General features: G+C 45.7%; 1 protein-coding gene across 2 annotated transcripts in view; it reads left to right on the top strand.

Moving 5' to 3' along the window:
* Window positions 1-16,151, top strand: part of TCHP (trichoplein keratin filament binding) — a 212,009-nt gene that overhangs the window by 136,701 nt on the left and 59,157 nt on the right. For both annotated transcript variants that reach the window (XM_069214726.1, XM_069214725.1), the window contains exon 11: window positions 6,273-6,458. In XM_069214726.1, coding sequence (XP_069070827.1) covers window positions 6,273-6,458 — 186 coding nt within the window. The remainder of the gene's footprint in view (window positions 1-6,272; window positions 6,459-16,151) is intronic.

Below are 16,151 nucleotides of genomic sequence, written 5' to 3'. Positions count from 1 at the left end.
GGGCAGAATTATACTGTTTTAACATTGCTGAAGTCTTTTTTTTTTTTTAATCAGATTTGTTAAGTTCATGAAGTTGGTCCAATTTGAATTGGAGATCTTGTGCTATCGCACTTTTGTGGCTCTTTATTCTAATTTGCTATTGAACTTTAAACTACAGTGTTTTTGTGTTTTAGACTTCATGAAAATGTGCTGTGTTGTATTGTAATGGTTTTTATTAATCACACAAAGTATTAACCACTCTCTAATAGGAGCATTTATCATTTTCAAAAGTTCAAGAATCTTACTTTCACCATCTCCTTTGTTTGATTTCTTATACTGTCTATTTTTTCTTTTGAGTTTCACAGAATATATCTAAAATCATATTCTGTATTTGTGATTTGTATACGAAACCTCTTGTTGCTGTTAGTCAATTCTATTTCTTACCTGATGCAGCTCAAAGTTTTTTTTTTCAAACCATCTTATTATTAAACATATGAGTAGCTATTCAAGTCAAAGTATTGTAGGCCAATAGGTCTTTAGAATGTACAATTTCCCAGCTATTGTGAAGGAAAGATTCAGGAAACCATACTGGTGCACATCTGGACAACCAGAGAATATCCTCCAAAAAGGCCAGCTGGTACACCCAAGAACTCAGAACTGCATAACGAGACAGCAACCATCTGGAGAGGAGATGGTGTGCCTGCAAGGATGCCTCCAACAGAGCAGCTTTTAAGACCTCCCTCATCCTCTACCACCGCCTGCTGAGGGCAACAAAGAAGACAGCCCTTGCTGCATGCATTGAAACCTGCGCCAACAACATCTAGGAATTTTTCAACATCATTAAGGAATACTCCAACCCAGCTGCCAACAAAAACATCACACCCCCACAGGAGCTGTACGACAACCTCGCCTACTTCTTTCACAACAAGACGGCAACCAGAACTTCAAACCCACACCTATGAACGTCCATATAGATAAGCCACCACTGTAACAGACAAAAACCACACACTGAACACCTTGAACATCCTCTCCACCCAGGACATCACATCCACTATGAAATCTATCCACTCAGGAGATCCCACAGACCCATGCCCGCACCATGTTTTCAACAGTGGAAACCAAAGAATTGCCCATGGATTTACCACCCTGCTCAACACCTCTGTCACCACCCCAGCATTTTCTGATGCCTGGAAACACGCCGAAATCAGATCACTACTCAAAAAACCCTCCGCCAACCCCAGCAACCCTAAAAACGACAGGCCAACTCCCTGCTCCCATTCCCAGTAAAGGTACTAAACATTTTTTGCGGTATCTGATGACGTTGCAAACCCTCTTCAACAGAGGAGAAACAGCAGCTTTGATTCTCCTCTACATCTCGAAAGCCTTTGACTCAGTATCCCACCACATGATGGTCGAAAGACTCCACTGCATTGGCATCCAAAAGGATGCAATTAGATGGATCACCTCCTTCCTCACCAGAAAAACCCAGAGGATCCAACTCCCACCTTTCACCTCTGTACCCAAGATCACCTGCGTTGTCCGCTAGGGCTCATCCATCAGCCCCACGCTCTTAAGGGCATATATGACCCCGCTGGCCAACATCATCAATCTGATGGTCTCAACATTATTACCTATGCAGATGACACTCATCTCATTCTCTCACTCACCGACGACCCCTCCACCAGCAGAACCAACTTCCACAGGTGCATGACAAGCGTTGCTGACTGAATGAAGAACTTCCTGCAGCTGAACACAGACAAGAAAGAAGTGTTGATCTTTGGCAATAGAAGCAACACCTGGAACAACTCCTGGTGGCCATCAGACCTAGGACCCACACCCACTCCCTCCGACCATGCCTGAAACTTCAGAATCACCATTGACCACTAGCTCACCATGAAATCACAGATCGATGCCGTCTTCTCCGCCTGCTTCCTCACTTTGCACATGTTACATAAGATCTTCAAGTGGCTACCCCTACACACGAGATGCACAATGACACATGCCCTTAACACTAGCCAACGCGACTACAGCAACATCCTCAACATAGGAATTTCTGCACACCTCCGACAGAGACTTCAGATCATTCAGAATGCTGTGGGGAGGATTAATGTGTCCCTCCGTCGATAATCCTCTCCTCTCTGTCCTTTAATAGAATTAAACTTTCCTCAGGACCGGAGGCTTAGGTTATGCTTGTTTAAAGCTTACTTGCCACCATCTAAGCCATTCCCATTACTGACTAAAAATACAATTTCTTAAGATTTTAACCTGAATACCTATCAGCTGCCTTCATACTGTACTTCAAACGTTATCCTATCACAAACCCTGAAACTGCTATTCAGTCCTGCAAAAATACACCCATCACTAGTGCCACAGGGTCCAACCTCCAACTGAAAAAATTAGGAAGCTGGTGGGTGAGGCGAGACGCAAACAAGTCTATCTGGCAAGGGTCCCATCTGTCCATGGTCATCTGGATAAGGGCTGGATGTAGCTTCTTTGCACTGGAATCCCTCAGATGTGTGGAATTCCAATCTCTGATTTGATTTAACATGCCTGAAGGATACTTTGCCAAGACTGAGATCCTCTTGCCTAGACAGAAGTAAAGAAAAGACCCTTACAAGGTCTGCCAGAACCTTCGATCTTGTCACACCAAGACAGTTGATGTACCTGACTGCCAATACATTGTCCATCTTAAAAAGGATGGAGCTCAACTCTTTGTCTCTTGTGAAAGGTTGCACTGCAAAGGACCCTGTGAGTAGTTGATGTGCAACTCTATCTCAAGGTCTGCCCACATGTTGCCGGTGGTTACGGTCCCAATAATGAGCCCTCCTTCCTGAAAGGCTGGCAGTAGATTCAATAACCATGCCAGGAGCCAAATCGAAAATGACTCTGCATTCCAAAATGTGGTCCAACCACCAATGCATCTCATCCCTAACTTCCTCCCAAAGACAGACCTGAGCCATGTGAATAAGGCCTATCCTTAAGTGAGCCGCCTTCAACCTCTGAAGGGCCTCATACTGTAAAGGGTCCGGAAATATAGCCTGAAAGGATGACGCCAGAAAGCTGATCCAATATCTAAGTGATTCAAATTCTTTTGCTGACGTGCACTTCATTCCCTTTCTGATCAGTGTCAATTTCTTCTGAGGGAGTTTCAGAACCTGCTAGTTTGAGTCGATGATAAACTCAAGAAGCACATTGTTTGTGAGGGAACAAATTTTGTTTTGAGCAAAACCCAGTGCTTGCAAGAGGGATTTCATCATAGCTAGGTTCTTGAGAATAACTGACGGCTCCTGGTGTAACAAGAGAATATCATATAAATATATATATATATATTCATCTGAACATCCTTGGAGCATAACTGCTCCTCCTTAACTGGTCGCATGATCTTGGTGCAGCATCAAGAAATGGAGGAAAGTCCAAGTGGAAGCATCACAAACTTGTGCACCTGAACATCCCACATGAACTGCAGGAATCATGAAATAAGCTTCCTTCAAATCCATGCTCACCATCCACTAAGTTGAAGGATGTCTCACAGAAAATGAAGATCCTCCATCTTGAAGTAGCAGTACATCAACCAGAGACTAAACTCCAGTAGGCTCATCACCAGGCACATACCTTTATCGTTTTTCTGAAGCGAGAAAGGTTTGCTTAAAAGTCCCCGTAGATATGTGACGGAAGGAACAGTGTCCAGAAGAGAATCTACATCCAGTGAAATCAAAAGGCTGTCTGCTTCTGCCAAACAAATGGGTTCTCTACTCCTGCACTGAACTAGAGTGCCGTAGAATTCTATTTGAAAACCAATAACAGTTTGCAGGACCCACATGTCCCCTTTATTATCCCTTAGTTTGTGAAATAATAACCCCATGTGACTTCCCACCTTTGGGTGTGAAGAAAGGATACTCCTTACCTGACGGTCCACCAGGTGCATTGGTAGCTCCATGGAACTTTCCTCTGACACCATGTCATTGGGCTGAAAAAAAAACACCCTGAACCATTTCTGATCTTGGTATTGGAACTGGAGGATTGACTTGATATATTTGGTAGGCTGAGAAAGAGCGCTCCTGCATCTTCCGACCCAACCAAAAACGTGTTTCTTTCATACTCTTTTAATTGATTGCTGGGCCTCATCTAGTGAAGAGAAAGTTGTTACAAATCTACTCGGTTGTTTTTTTTATACATGGATCTTCAGAGAGTCCCCCTCTGCTACAGGGCCTGATTCAGATGTAGCAAATTTTCCGTTTGGGGTCAGCCTTAATTAAAACGGAACGCTTTCTCTCCATAGTTTGTGCACGGTTGACATTTCCAAGAAGCATATTGGCCTCTGCGCCCATCTGGACAACAGATCAGGTGATCTTATACTGCCAGTGTCCTTGTCCTCCTCCAGCCATGTCCAAAATGTTTATCAGTGGCCCCAAGATATCAAAGAGCTTATCCTTGCAGGCCTTCCAGAAATGGTCATTCCTCGTTTCAGGGTCCTTAATAAACTTGCTTCAAAAGTGGCCTTCATGCCATCAGTCTCTGGCGTCAAAGCGACTTTTCCCTCAAGGGATGGACAACTTTGTCAATTGGTTTGCAAATTCTGTTGAGCACATATTGGGCCACTTTTTCTGCCAAAACTAGCTCCACTCAGCGCAGGTGATAAATATCGACCAGGTTCAACTTGCCTCCAAACTCATTTGAGCCTTATGTTGACACCCTCATCCCCCCAGAGGGATTATCCAACTTGAGACGCTTAGCCCTGAGCTCCAGTCACCATTGTCGATGGGGCCCTTGTTCGTTGTCTGAATCATTGAGATCAAGGTCACTAAATTCTTCCTCGTTATCAACATTGTCATTACAATGTAGCACATCTTGTTCAATTAAGGTAGATTTGTGTTGAGAGGCGTCATGCAGATCGCCTGTGGTGGAGGCTTAGTGCGTTAGTAATGCTATTCTGAACATTTTGAAGGTGTCAGGCTGGGGTTCATGCTGCAGTGCACCCCTGCCTTCTCAAGGGCACCACAGAGCCATGGGCAACATACCCTCTGCCACCTCATCAAAATTCCCCTCACTCCAACCTTATGCCATTGTGATATCAGAAGCCAATATTAATATTCAGACTGGCAGTAGCAGATATACTAATGGAATTGGTAATAATAAGGGCAAGGAAGTGGATGATGACAACAACATGTACTGTGGCTACAGGTGCCTTTTACATTCTGAGCCAGCAGAGGACCAGCTCAATTGTAAAGCCAGAAAGCCTCAGTAGGCAGTTCCCTAAGGACCCAGTGCATTGCTGCGTAGTGACTTGCAAGAATACTTGACTACAACTAGTGTCCTCTAACTGCAGTTAATAGGAAGAGTTTGTTATGACTGGTGCATAGACTGGGGAGAGACGTGTGCGTCGCTCATCTTTGAATGTGTGTCGGAGACGAGTGAGATGCAAAGCAAGAGCGTCCTTCTGCCTACAGCGCCCCAAGTGGCACGATCGGATAACTGAACCTCATTGACTGATGAAGAAGTCCAGGGGAAGCTCGTGACATGCTCCCACCTCGCACCCCTCAAGCTCATAAATTTGAGCAGCCACGGTGTGGCAGGGATCACACAGGCAGCCCAAATGCCCTTGGGCGCCAGGAAGGACGACCACACCAGAAAGATACAGGTGTCCCAAGAGAAACTTCAAAATAACTATTTACTGGTGCTTCATTCCTGATCAAAATAAGAATTAACACAAGGCCCAAAACCACAAAAATGTTGTGAAAATGACTCCTGCATTACTACCATAGAAATATGGCTTGAGGAAAGGCACTTACTCGGCTCCAGAGCAGCAAAGAAAGGAAGTGCTGTGCTTTGGAGATGTTTATATTTGGTGACAGAGCCATCTGATTGGTGGACTTTGAGTTAATGCTTGTACTCATGAGAGTTGCAGTCCACCCGTCGCTTAAATATTGTTTACTTATACCCTGTTCTTTGGTTGCTGAGCTAAATAAATGGAAGAAAGAAAAACGTAATCTAAGCCTCCAGTCTTGAAATAAAATTCAAATACAAGTAAAATAAAAGCAATAAAACTATCTTGGTGAATAGGCAGAAAAAATTGCAAAAAAAGTTCTTAACATTTACATTTAAATTGGCTTTTGCTTGATGCATCATGCTTTAGTACCCTTTCTGAGAAACCTTCCGGCCTAGACTGCACATAACTTCATAATTTTGACATTTCAAATCATACTGGCAAATGTTCCCAATTCGCTATCATGCATCCGTTTGATTTATTGGTAGACAACTAAAATGTATTTTTCAAATATTGGTCCTGTGAATAGGTGTTTGCTGGCAGACAGCTTCAGATTCAGGAAAAGATTGAATTGAACCAAAAAGCCCAGAAGGAATCCTTAAGATTACGTGAACAACTTATCAGTGACCTTGAAGATGCGAAACAGTTGACTGCTCGAGAGAAGGAGGAACAGGAAGAATTGAAATCTGCACGCAAGCAGCAACTAGAAGCACAGGTATATCTTACGTGGTACTAAATAATGTGTAAACCTGCACATTTAAAGCAAATTGTTACTGAAATGCCACTAAATCCTCCTTATGGATTGTGCATGTATCTTGTTCTTCACTTTACCAACATGAATGAAATGAGACCTTTTAGTACAGAACTTTTAAAATGCTTTTGTGTTTGTGACATGATTTCACTTTGGGTCATTGAATCTATGTGATGGCTCTTGACATTTGTGCCAGTCATGTATTTATGTCCAGTTCTGGCACATGATTCTATTCAGGAGGCTTTTCCAATATATTTCTGCCATTAGGTCTTGGTTTATTGGGCTTCTTGTAAGGATCCTGGAACCTCTTATGTAGTTTGTGTCACAAGTGTCTAACCTGTTCATTATTCTGCTTGACATAACTATGGCCTTACACATGATTGGTTTGGGTCATTGTTAGATTTCCCTCTATCTGCAGCTGCAAAGGAATTCCTGGCTTTCTGTACAACCACAATTAAATCTTGAAAGAAATCCTTTGTATTCCATTGATTGTTTTTCATGGGGTTGTCACAGAATAGCCTTGCTATAATTTCACAGAGGCCTGACCAGGCACCAGTCGGGATCAGAGATCTGCAGACCTTTTTCTTTGCAAATTGCTCCACTGCCCCTGTAGTAATGTTCTCTGGAACCACCGCCACTTGAATATTATTCTGCTGAGGCCTCTCTTTGATGTCTTCCTTCTTAGCTTGTGTTCTCTCTAACAGGTGCAGCAACCTTACATTATTCTCCCTGTTTTCATCTTCTGTGTCCAAAAAGAAACTGCACTATATCAATCCTAGTGGCCTATTTGTCCAGATGCTTCTGCACATGGTCCTTGTATACGATAAGACTGCTAGTTTTAAATCTGTGGTCACCAAACTGGTATAAGTACCCCAGAATGTTTTTATTTCAGAATTTTGAGCATCAGTAGCTAAGGATGTAGAATGGTTGTGTGCTGGATCCAAGAAGTTAGAAGGGGCAGTGGGTCTCTCTTTCTATCAAAAGGTGGTTTTGAGTGTTTGTTATTGGCCTTACCTTGGTGCGGTATGGTTGTGGTACACCTGTTGGAGCAGTTAGTGACAAATCAGTAACAGGAGAGGACAGTATACTGCACCCAGTTGGAGGTGAGAGTCCACTAGTTGTCAAGGACTCACATGGACATTGAGCAATTTACACTGCCAAAATTCCAGGGCCCACAGCAACAAGATTCATGGATACAAAGAAGCCCTGTATAAACTAGCCTGACTGGGAAATCAACAGAGATTGGTAGGATGTGTGCACCCCAGTAACTCAAATGAGAGAGTATGGGCAAAGACAGTTCCAGAATATAGGATACATGTAGCTGGTTCCACCAGAGGAGCATTAATGATTCCATAGGTGAGCCTGTTCAGTCCACTCTTACCAGTCTCAACGGATACATCTGTGCTTCAGGTGCTTTTCAGTCTAATAAGATCATGCTGCTTTAAGAAATATGCCTTACCCACCTCAAGGAGATACGAACTTCAGGATCATAGCTGCTAGATTGATTTGGACAACCGAGGTAGAAGGATTTCACAGCCAGGTGCTTGTAACTTTCCAGTCCCTATTCAACAGAAGAAACCCTCTAGCCAGTAGAGCACGCCCAGGGAGAAAAGAAGAGCGAGGTGAGCCACAAACTCCTAAATGAGAGCTCACTCTACACCAAAGCTGAACTCCCCCATAATAGCTGCATGTCCACTGATCAGTATGCGCCCACACCGCCAACTTCCACACTTGCTCACTGACCCACAGATGGCCTCAGCCCATCCTGAGAAGCAGTTCTGTCAGTACTGCATACCTGGAATCCAGCATTATTCCATGCAATCAGTGGCCAGGCCATTGCCTAGCCTATGCAAAATTGTCACACCCACATGGAACCTCTGTAGGAGGCTGGACTGGCTTGTAGTGAGTACCAAGGGGTACTTGCACCTTGCACCAGGCCCAGTTATCCCTTATTAGTGTATAGGGTGTCTAGCAGCTTAGGCTGATAGATAATGGTAGCTTAGCAGAGCAGCTTAGGCTGAACTAGGAGACGTGTGAAGCTACTACAGTACCACTTAGTGTCATATGCACAATATCATAAGAAAACACAATACACAGTTATACTAAAAATAAAGGTACTTTATTTTTATGACAATATGCCAAAGTATCTTAGAGTGTACCCTCAGTGAGAGGATAGGAAATATACACAAGATATATATACACAATAGCAAAAATATGCAGTACAGTCTTAGAAAACAGTGCAAACAATGTATAGTTACAATAGGATGCAATGGGGAAACATAGGGATAGGGGCAACACAAACCATATACTCCAAAAGTGGAATGCGAACCACGAATGAACCCCAAACCTATGTGACCTTGTAGAGGGTCGCTGGGACTATTAGAAAATAGTGAGAGTTAGAAAAATAACCCTCCCCAAGACCCTGAAAAGTGAGTGCAAAGTGCAATAAAGTTCCCCTAAGGACAAAATAGTTGTGTTAGAGGAATAATGCAGGAAAGACACAAACCAGCAATGCAACAACTGTGGATTTCCAATCTAGGGTACCTGTGGAACAAGGGGACCAAGTCCAAAAGTCACAAGCAAGTCGGAGATGGGCAGATGCCCAGGAAATGCCAGCTGCGGGTGCAAAGAAGCTTCGACTGGACAGAAGAAGCTGAGGTTTCTGCAGGAACGAAAAGGGCTAGAGACTTCCCCTTTGGTGGACGGATCCCTCTCGCCTTGGAGAGTCGTGCAGAAGTGTTTTCCCGCCGGAAGAACGCCAACAAGCCTTGCTACATGCAAATCGTGCGTTTGGCGTTTTTGGACGCTGCTGGGGCCCAGGAGGGACCAGGAGGTCGCAAATTGGACCTGCAGAGAGAGGGGACGTCGAGCAAGACAAAGAGCCCTCACTGAAGCAGGTAGCACCCGGAGAAGTGCCAGAAACAGGCACTACGAGGATGCGTGAAACGGTGCTCGCCGAAGTTGCACAAAGGAGTCCCACGTCGCCGGAGACCAACTTAGAAAGTCGTGCAATGCAGGTTAGAGTGCCGTGGACCCAGGCTTGGCTGTGCACGAAGGATTTCCGCCGGAAGTGCACAGGGGCCGGAGTAGCTGCAAAGTCGCGGTTCCCAGCAATGCAGCCCAGCGAGGTGAGGCAAGGACTTACCTCCACCAAACTTGGGCTGAAGAGTCACTGGACTGTGGGGGTCACTTGGACAGCGTCGCTGGATTCGAGGGACCTCGCTCGTCGTGCTGAGAGGAGACCCAAGGGACCGGTAATGCAGCTTTTTGGTGCCTGCGGTTGCAGGGGGAAGATTCCGTCGACCCACGGGAGATTTCTTCGGAGCTTCTGGTGCAGAGAGGAGGCAGGCTACCCCCACAGCATGCACAAGCAGGAAAACAGTCGAGAAGGCGGCAGGATCAGCGTTACAGAGTTGCAGTAGTCGTCTTTGCTACTATGTTGCAGGTTTGCAGGCTTCCAGCGCGGTCAGCGGTCGTTTCCTTATCAGAAGGTGAAGAGAGAGATGCAGAGGAACTCGGATGAGCTCTTGCATTCGTTATCTAAAGTTTCCCCAGAGACAGAGACCCTAAATAGCCAGAAAAGAGGGTTTGGCTACCTAGGAGAGAGGAAAGGCTACTAACACCTGAAGGAGCCTATCAGCAGGAGTCTCTGACGTCACCTGGTGGCACTGGCCACTCGGAGCAGTCCAGTGTGCCAGCAGCACCTCTGTTTCCAAGATGGCAGAGGTCTGGAGCACACTGGAGGAGCTCTGGACACCTCCCAGGGGAGGTGCAGGTCAGGGGAGTGGTCACTCCCCTTTCCTTTGTCCAGTTTCACGCCAGAGCAGGGGCTAAGGGGTCCCTGAACCGGTTTAGACTGGCTTATGCAGAATTGGGCACATCTGTGCCCAACAAAGCATTTCCAGAGGCTGGGGGAGGCTACTCCTCCCCTGCCTTCACACCATTTTCCAAAGGGAGAGGGTGTCACACCCTCTCTCAGAGGAAGTTCTTTGTTCTGCCATCCTGGGCCAGGCCTGGCTGGACCCCAGGAGGGCAGCTGCCTGTCTGAGGGGTTGGCAGCAGCAGCAGCTGCAGTGAAACCCCAGGAAGGGCAGTCTGGCAGTACCAGGGTCTGTGCTACAGACCACTGGGATCATGGAATTGTACCAACAATGCCAGGATGGCATAGAGGGGGCAATTCCATGATCATAGACATGTTACATGGCCATATTCGGAGTTACCATGGTGAAGCTACATATAGGTAGTGACCTATATGTAGTGCACGCGTGTAATGGTGTCCCCGCACTCACAAAGTTCAGTGAATTGGCTCTGAACAATGTGGGGGCACCTTGGCTAGTGCCAGGGTGCCTTCACACTAAGTAACTTTGCACCTAACCTTTACCAGGTAAAGGTTAGACATATAGGTGACTTATAAGTTACTTAAGTGCAGTGTAAAATGGCTGTGAAATAACGTGGACGTTATTTCACTCAGGCTGCAGTGGCAGGCCTGTGTAAGAATTGTCAGAGCTCCCTATGGGTGGCAAAAGAAATGCTGCAGCCCATAGGGATCTCCTGGAACCCCAATACCCTGGGTACCTCAGTACCATATACTAGGGAATTATAAGGGTGTTCCAGTAAGCCAATGTAAATTGGTAAAAATGGTCACTAGCCTGTTAGTGACAATTTAGAAGTAATGAGAGAGCATAACCACTGAGGTTCTGGTTAGCAGAGCCTCAGTGAGACAGTTAGGCACCACACAGGGAACATATACATGCACACCTATGAGCACTGGGGCCCTGTGTGACAGGGTCCCAGTGACACATACATATAGGCCACAAACCTATGAGCACTGGGGTCCTGACCAGCAGGATCCCAGTGACACATAACAACCATACTGAAACATAGTGTTTTCACTATGAGCACTGGGGCCTGGCTATCAGGATCCCAGTGAGACAGTGAAAACAGTGACAAACACCCTGACATACACTCACAAACAGGCCAAAAGTGGGGGTAACAAGGCTAGAAAGAGGATACTTTCTCACACCCCCCCCCCCCCCCCCAAACGAAGGACAATAAGGCTAACCTTGGCCAGTTGAGACTTTATTGTCTAAGTGGTGATAAGTAGAGAGTAGCTCTGCAATAGACTGGTTACTCCCTTTATCATCCACTATATGGTTACTTCCCTGTGGGGATGTAAACCACCCTGTTTGAAGTTTTTTAGCTAACCAACAATGTGAAGATGTATTTTCAGAGTTTCTATCAGTAAGTTTTAGTTTAGAGCAGTGGGAATTGTCCACTGAACCTATTTGTAGTGATGGAAGTGCCAGACAGGGATGCTGTCTCAGAAAAGCCATAGCTGGGCAAAAACTTTGTCCATATGGCTGGAAGAGAGAACAGGGATGCTGTTTCTCTTGGGTTGGAGCTGGGCAGGGATGCTTAGTACAGTTTTGCCAACTGATGATTCCCTTGGAACAGGTGCCACCCCAGGAGAGGTTTCTCCCACCACAGGAATGGTATCCTGAATGGTAGGGTGGTTAGGGGATACTGTGATACCCTTTTTACCTGTTGATGGAGAGGGTTCCTGAGTTTTCAGGCCTTCTCTCCTTTGCTTTTTCATTTCAGTAGAAATGAGAGGGAACAATTCCTCAGGGATGCCCAGCATGGCTGCATGGGCATAAAACTCTACATCAGCCCAACCTGAGGCCTCTAGGTCATTACCTAAGAGACAGTCTACAGGTAAGCTAGGTGATACCACCACCTGCTTAGGGCCAGTAACTCCACCCCAACTAAACTGAATTATAGCTAAGGGAAGAAACTTAGTGGAGTTATGGACATCAATAATCTTATACTGTTGTCCAATGATGTGTTGATCAGGGTGCACTAGGTTTTCAGTCACCAAAGTGGAACTGGCACCTGTGTCCCTGTAGGCCAAGGCCTCAACACCATTTATTGAAACTGTCTGCCTGTACTTATCCATTGTAAGGGGACAAGCAGCCAGTGTGGCAAGGTCAATGCCACTAGGTGTGACAGAAACTGTCTTGGGACTGATTACATCAGTTTCCACTATGGACCCATAAGTGAACCCAACTACACCCTTTGCTTGACTGTTGCCAGCAGTCCCACCACTAGTACCACTACTGCTAGGGGCGCTAGAGCTTGATGTATTAATGGTGGTAGGCTCAGGGGGTTTACCTGGACAGGACTTATCCCCTGGCCTATGGCCTCTGTTTTTACACACAAAGCACCAAGGCTTTTTAATGTGTGCAGGTTGGGAAGAAGAGGAAGAATTTGTTTTATCCCCACCCTCTGAAGAGTGTTTAAGATTTGAAGTGGGATCTTTGGTTTTACCCTTATCCCCATGCTTATCTTGAGATTTTTCACCATCTTTCTTCTTATTGCCATCTTTGTCACCCCCTGTATGAACTTTTCTGTTCACCCTTGTTCTGACCCATTTGTCTGCCTTCTTTCCCAATTCTTGGGGAGAGGTCAGATCAGAGTCTACCAGGTACTGGTGCAACAAATCAGACACACAATTAAGTATATGCTCTCTCAGGATTGTGTTATACAGGCTTTCATAATCAGTAACTTTACTGCCATGTAACCACCCCTCCAAGGCCTTCACTGAATGGTCAATGAAATCAACCCAGTCTTGTGAAGACTCCTTTTTGGTCTCTCTGAACTTTATCCTATACTGTTCAGTGGTTAAGCCATAACCATCCAGGAGTGCATTCTTAAGAACTTGGAAATTATTGGCATCATTTTCTTTCACAGTAAGGAGCCTATCCCTACCTTTTCCACTAAATGATAGCCATAGGATAGCAGCCCACTGCTTTTGAGGGACATCCTGTACAGCACAGGCCCTCTCAAGTGCAGCAAACCACTTGTTAATGTCATCCCCCTCCTTATAAGGGGGAACTATCTTGTGCAGATTCCTGGAATCATGCTCTTTTGCAGGATGACTATGGGGAATACTGCTGCTGCCACCATGGGTATCTAAACCCAACTTCTGTCTTTCCTTCTCTAATTCTAAAGACTGTCTATCCAAATCCAGCTGTTGCTTCTTGAGCTTTAGTCTGGTTTGTTCCACTCTCAATCTATTGAGCTCCCTTTCTAACAATCTGTCATCAGGGTGGGTGGGAGGGACATTTCTAGATACAGAGGTATGATGGGAATGAACAGAAGGAGACCTGTCCCTTACAGAGGGCACCCTAACAGCTTGGCTAACAGTATAATGTGAGAGCACACCATCATTATGGTGTGATTCAACCTCTGTACCAACTATGCTAGACTGTCTAGTAATGGGCAGGCTGAGAAGTTTCTTTCCTGAATCTTTTCCTGGGGGAGTCCCTGGATCAGATTGAGAACCATTAGCTACTTTTTCACCAGATTGGGCACTTATGGCCTTATCCTGTACTCTAAGCATGTTAATTAACAGTTCTAAGGAAGGATTCTTCCCTACACTCAAACCTCTCTCTATGCAGAGACTCCTTGCTCCTTTCCAGTTAAGGTGATCATATGCAAGTTTGGACAGTTCAACATTTTGGCCTGTGCCAGACATTTTTAGAGAGAGTTAAAGTGATAGAAAAAAAAGAAAAAAGTTTTCAGAACTTTTTGGAAAGACAGAAAAAACTTTTTAAACTTTTAAGAACTTTTTGAAAGTTTTAGAAGTACTTTTCAGCACTTAGAAAAGAGTGAAAAGAGGAAATGCAAAACTTTTTGGCTATGTGTATATATACACTGACCTTGTTTTGTATATTTTTCTCTTATGAAAAGTACAATGACAAGAGTGGTAAGTAGTCTCAAGCACTTATCCCACCACTGCACAACCAATGTAGGAGGCTGGACTGGCTTGTAGTGAGTACCAAGGGGTACTTGCACCTTGCACCAGGCCCAGTTATCCCTTATTAGTGTATAGGGTGTCTAGCAGCTTAGGCTGATAGATAATGGTAGCTTAGCAGAGCAGCTTAGGCTGAACTAGGAGACGTGTGAAGCTACTACAGTACCACTTAGTGTCATATGCACAATATCATAAGAAAACACAATACACAGTTATACTAAAAATAAAGGTACTTTATTTTTATGACAATATGCCAAAGTATCTTAGAGTGTACCCTCAGTGAGAGGATAGGAAATATACACAAGATATATATACACAATAGCAAAAATATGCAGTATAGTCTTAGAAAACAGTGCAAACAATGTATAGTTACAATAGGATGCAATGGGGAAACATAGGGATAGGGGCAACACAAACCATATACTCCAAAAGTGGAATGCGAACCACGAATGAACCCCAAACCTATGTGACCTTGTAGAGGGTCGCTGGGACTATTAGAAAATAGTGAGAGTTAGAAAAATAACCCTCCCCAAGACCCTGAAAAGTGAGTGCAAAGTGCACTAAAGTTCCCCTAAGGACAAAATAGTTGTGTTAGAGGAATAATGCAGGAAAGACACAAACCAGCAATGCAACAACTGTGGATTTCCAATCTAGGGTACCTGTGGAACAAGGGGACCAAGTCCAAAAGTCACAAGCAAGTCGGAGATTGGCAGATGCCCAGGAAATGCCAGCTGCGGGTGCAAAGAAGCTTCGACTGGACAGAAGAAGCTGAGGTTTCTGCAGGAACGAAAAGGGCTAGAGACTTCCCCTTTGGTGGACGGATCCCTCTCGCCTTGGAGAGTCGTGCAGAAGTGTTTTCCCGCCGGAAGAACGCCATCAAGCCTTGCTACACGCAAATCGTGCGTTTGGCGTTTTTGGACGCTGCTGGGGCCCAGGAGGGACCAGGAGGTCGCAAATTGGACCTGCAGAGAGAGGGGACATCGAGCAAGACAAAGAGCCCTCACTGAAGCAGGTAGCACCCGGGGAAGTGCCAGAAACAGGCACTACGAGGATGCGTGAAACGGTGCCCGCCGAAGTTGCACAAAGGAGTCCCACATCGCCGGAGACCAACTTAGAAAGTCGTGCAATGCAGGTTAGAGTGCCGTGGACCCAGGCTTGGCTGTGCACGAAGGATTTCCGCCGGAAGTGCAGAGGGGCCGGAGTAGCTGCAAAGTCGCGGTTCCCAGCAATGCAGCCCAGCGAGGTGAGGCAAGGACTTACCTCCACCAAACTTGGGCTGAAGAGTCACTGGACTGTGGGGGTCACTTGGACAGCGTCGCTGGATTCGAGGGACCTCGCTCGTCGTGCTGAGAGGAGACCCAAGGGACCGGTAATGCAGCTTTTTGGTGCCTGCGGTTGCAGGGGGAAGATTCCGTCGACCCACGGGAGATTTCTTCGGAGCTTCTGGTGCAGAGAGGAGGCAGGCTACCCCCACAGCATGCACAAGCAGGAAAACAGTCGAGAAGGCGGCAGGATCAGCGTTACAGAGTTGCAGTAGTCGTCTTTGCTACTATGTTGCAGGTTTGCAGGCTTCCAGCACGGTCAGCGGTCGTTTCCTTATCAGAAGGTGAAGAGAGAGATGCAGAGGAACTCGGATGAGCTCTTGCATTCGTTATCTAAAGTTTCCCCAGAGACAGAGACCCTAAAAAGCCAGAAAAGAGGGTTTGGCTACCTAGGAGAGAGGAAAGGCTACTAACACCTGAAGGAACCTATCAGCAGGAGTCTCTGACGTCACCGGGTGGTACTGGCCACTCAGAGCAGTCCAGTGTGCCAGCAGCACCTCTGTTTCCAAGATGGCAGAG

Source organism: Pleurodeles waltl, chromosome 11 (assembly GCF_031143425.1).
Source record: "Pleurodeles waltl isolate 20211129_DDA chromosome 11, aPleWal1.hap1.20221129, whole genome shotgun sequence".
Taxonomy (NCBI): Eukaryota; Metazoa; Chordata; class Amphibia; order Caudata; family Salamandridae; genus Pleurodeles; species Pleurodeles waltl.
This window is presented reverse-complemented; position numbering and strand designations above follow the sequence as displayed.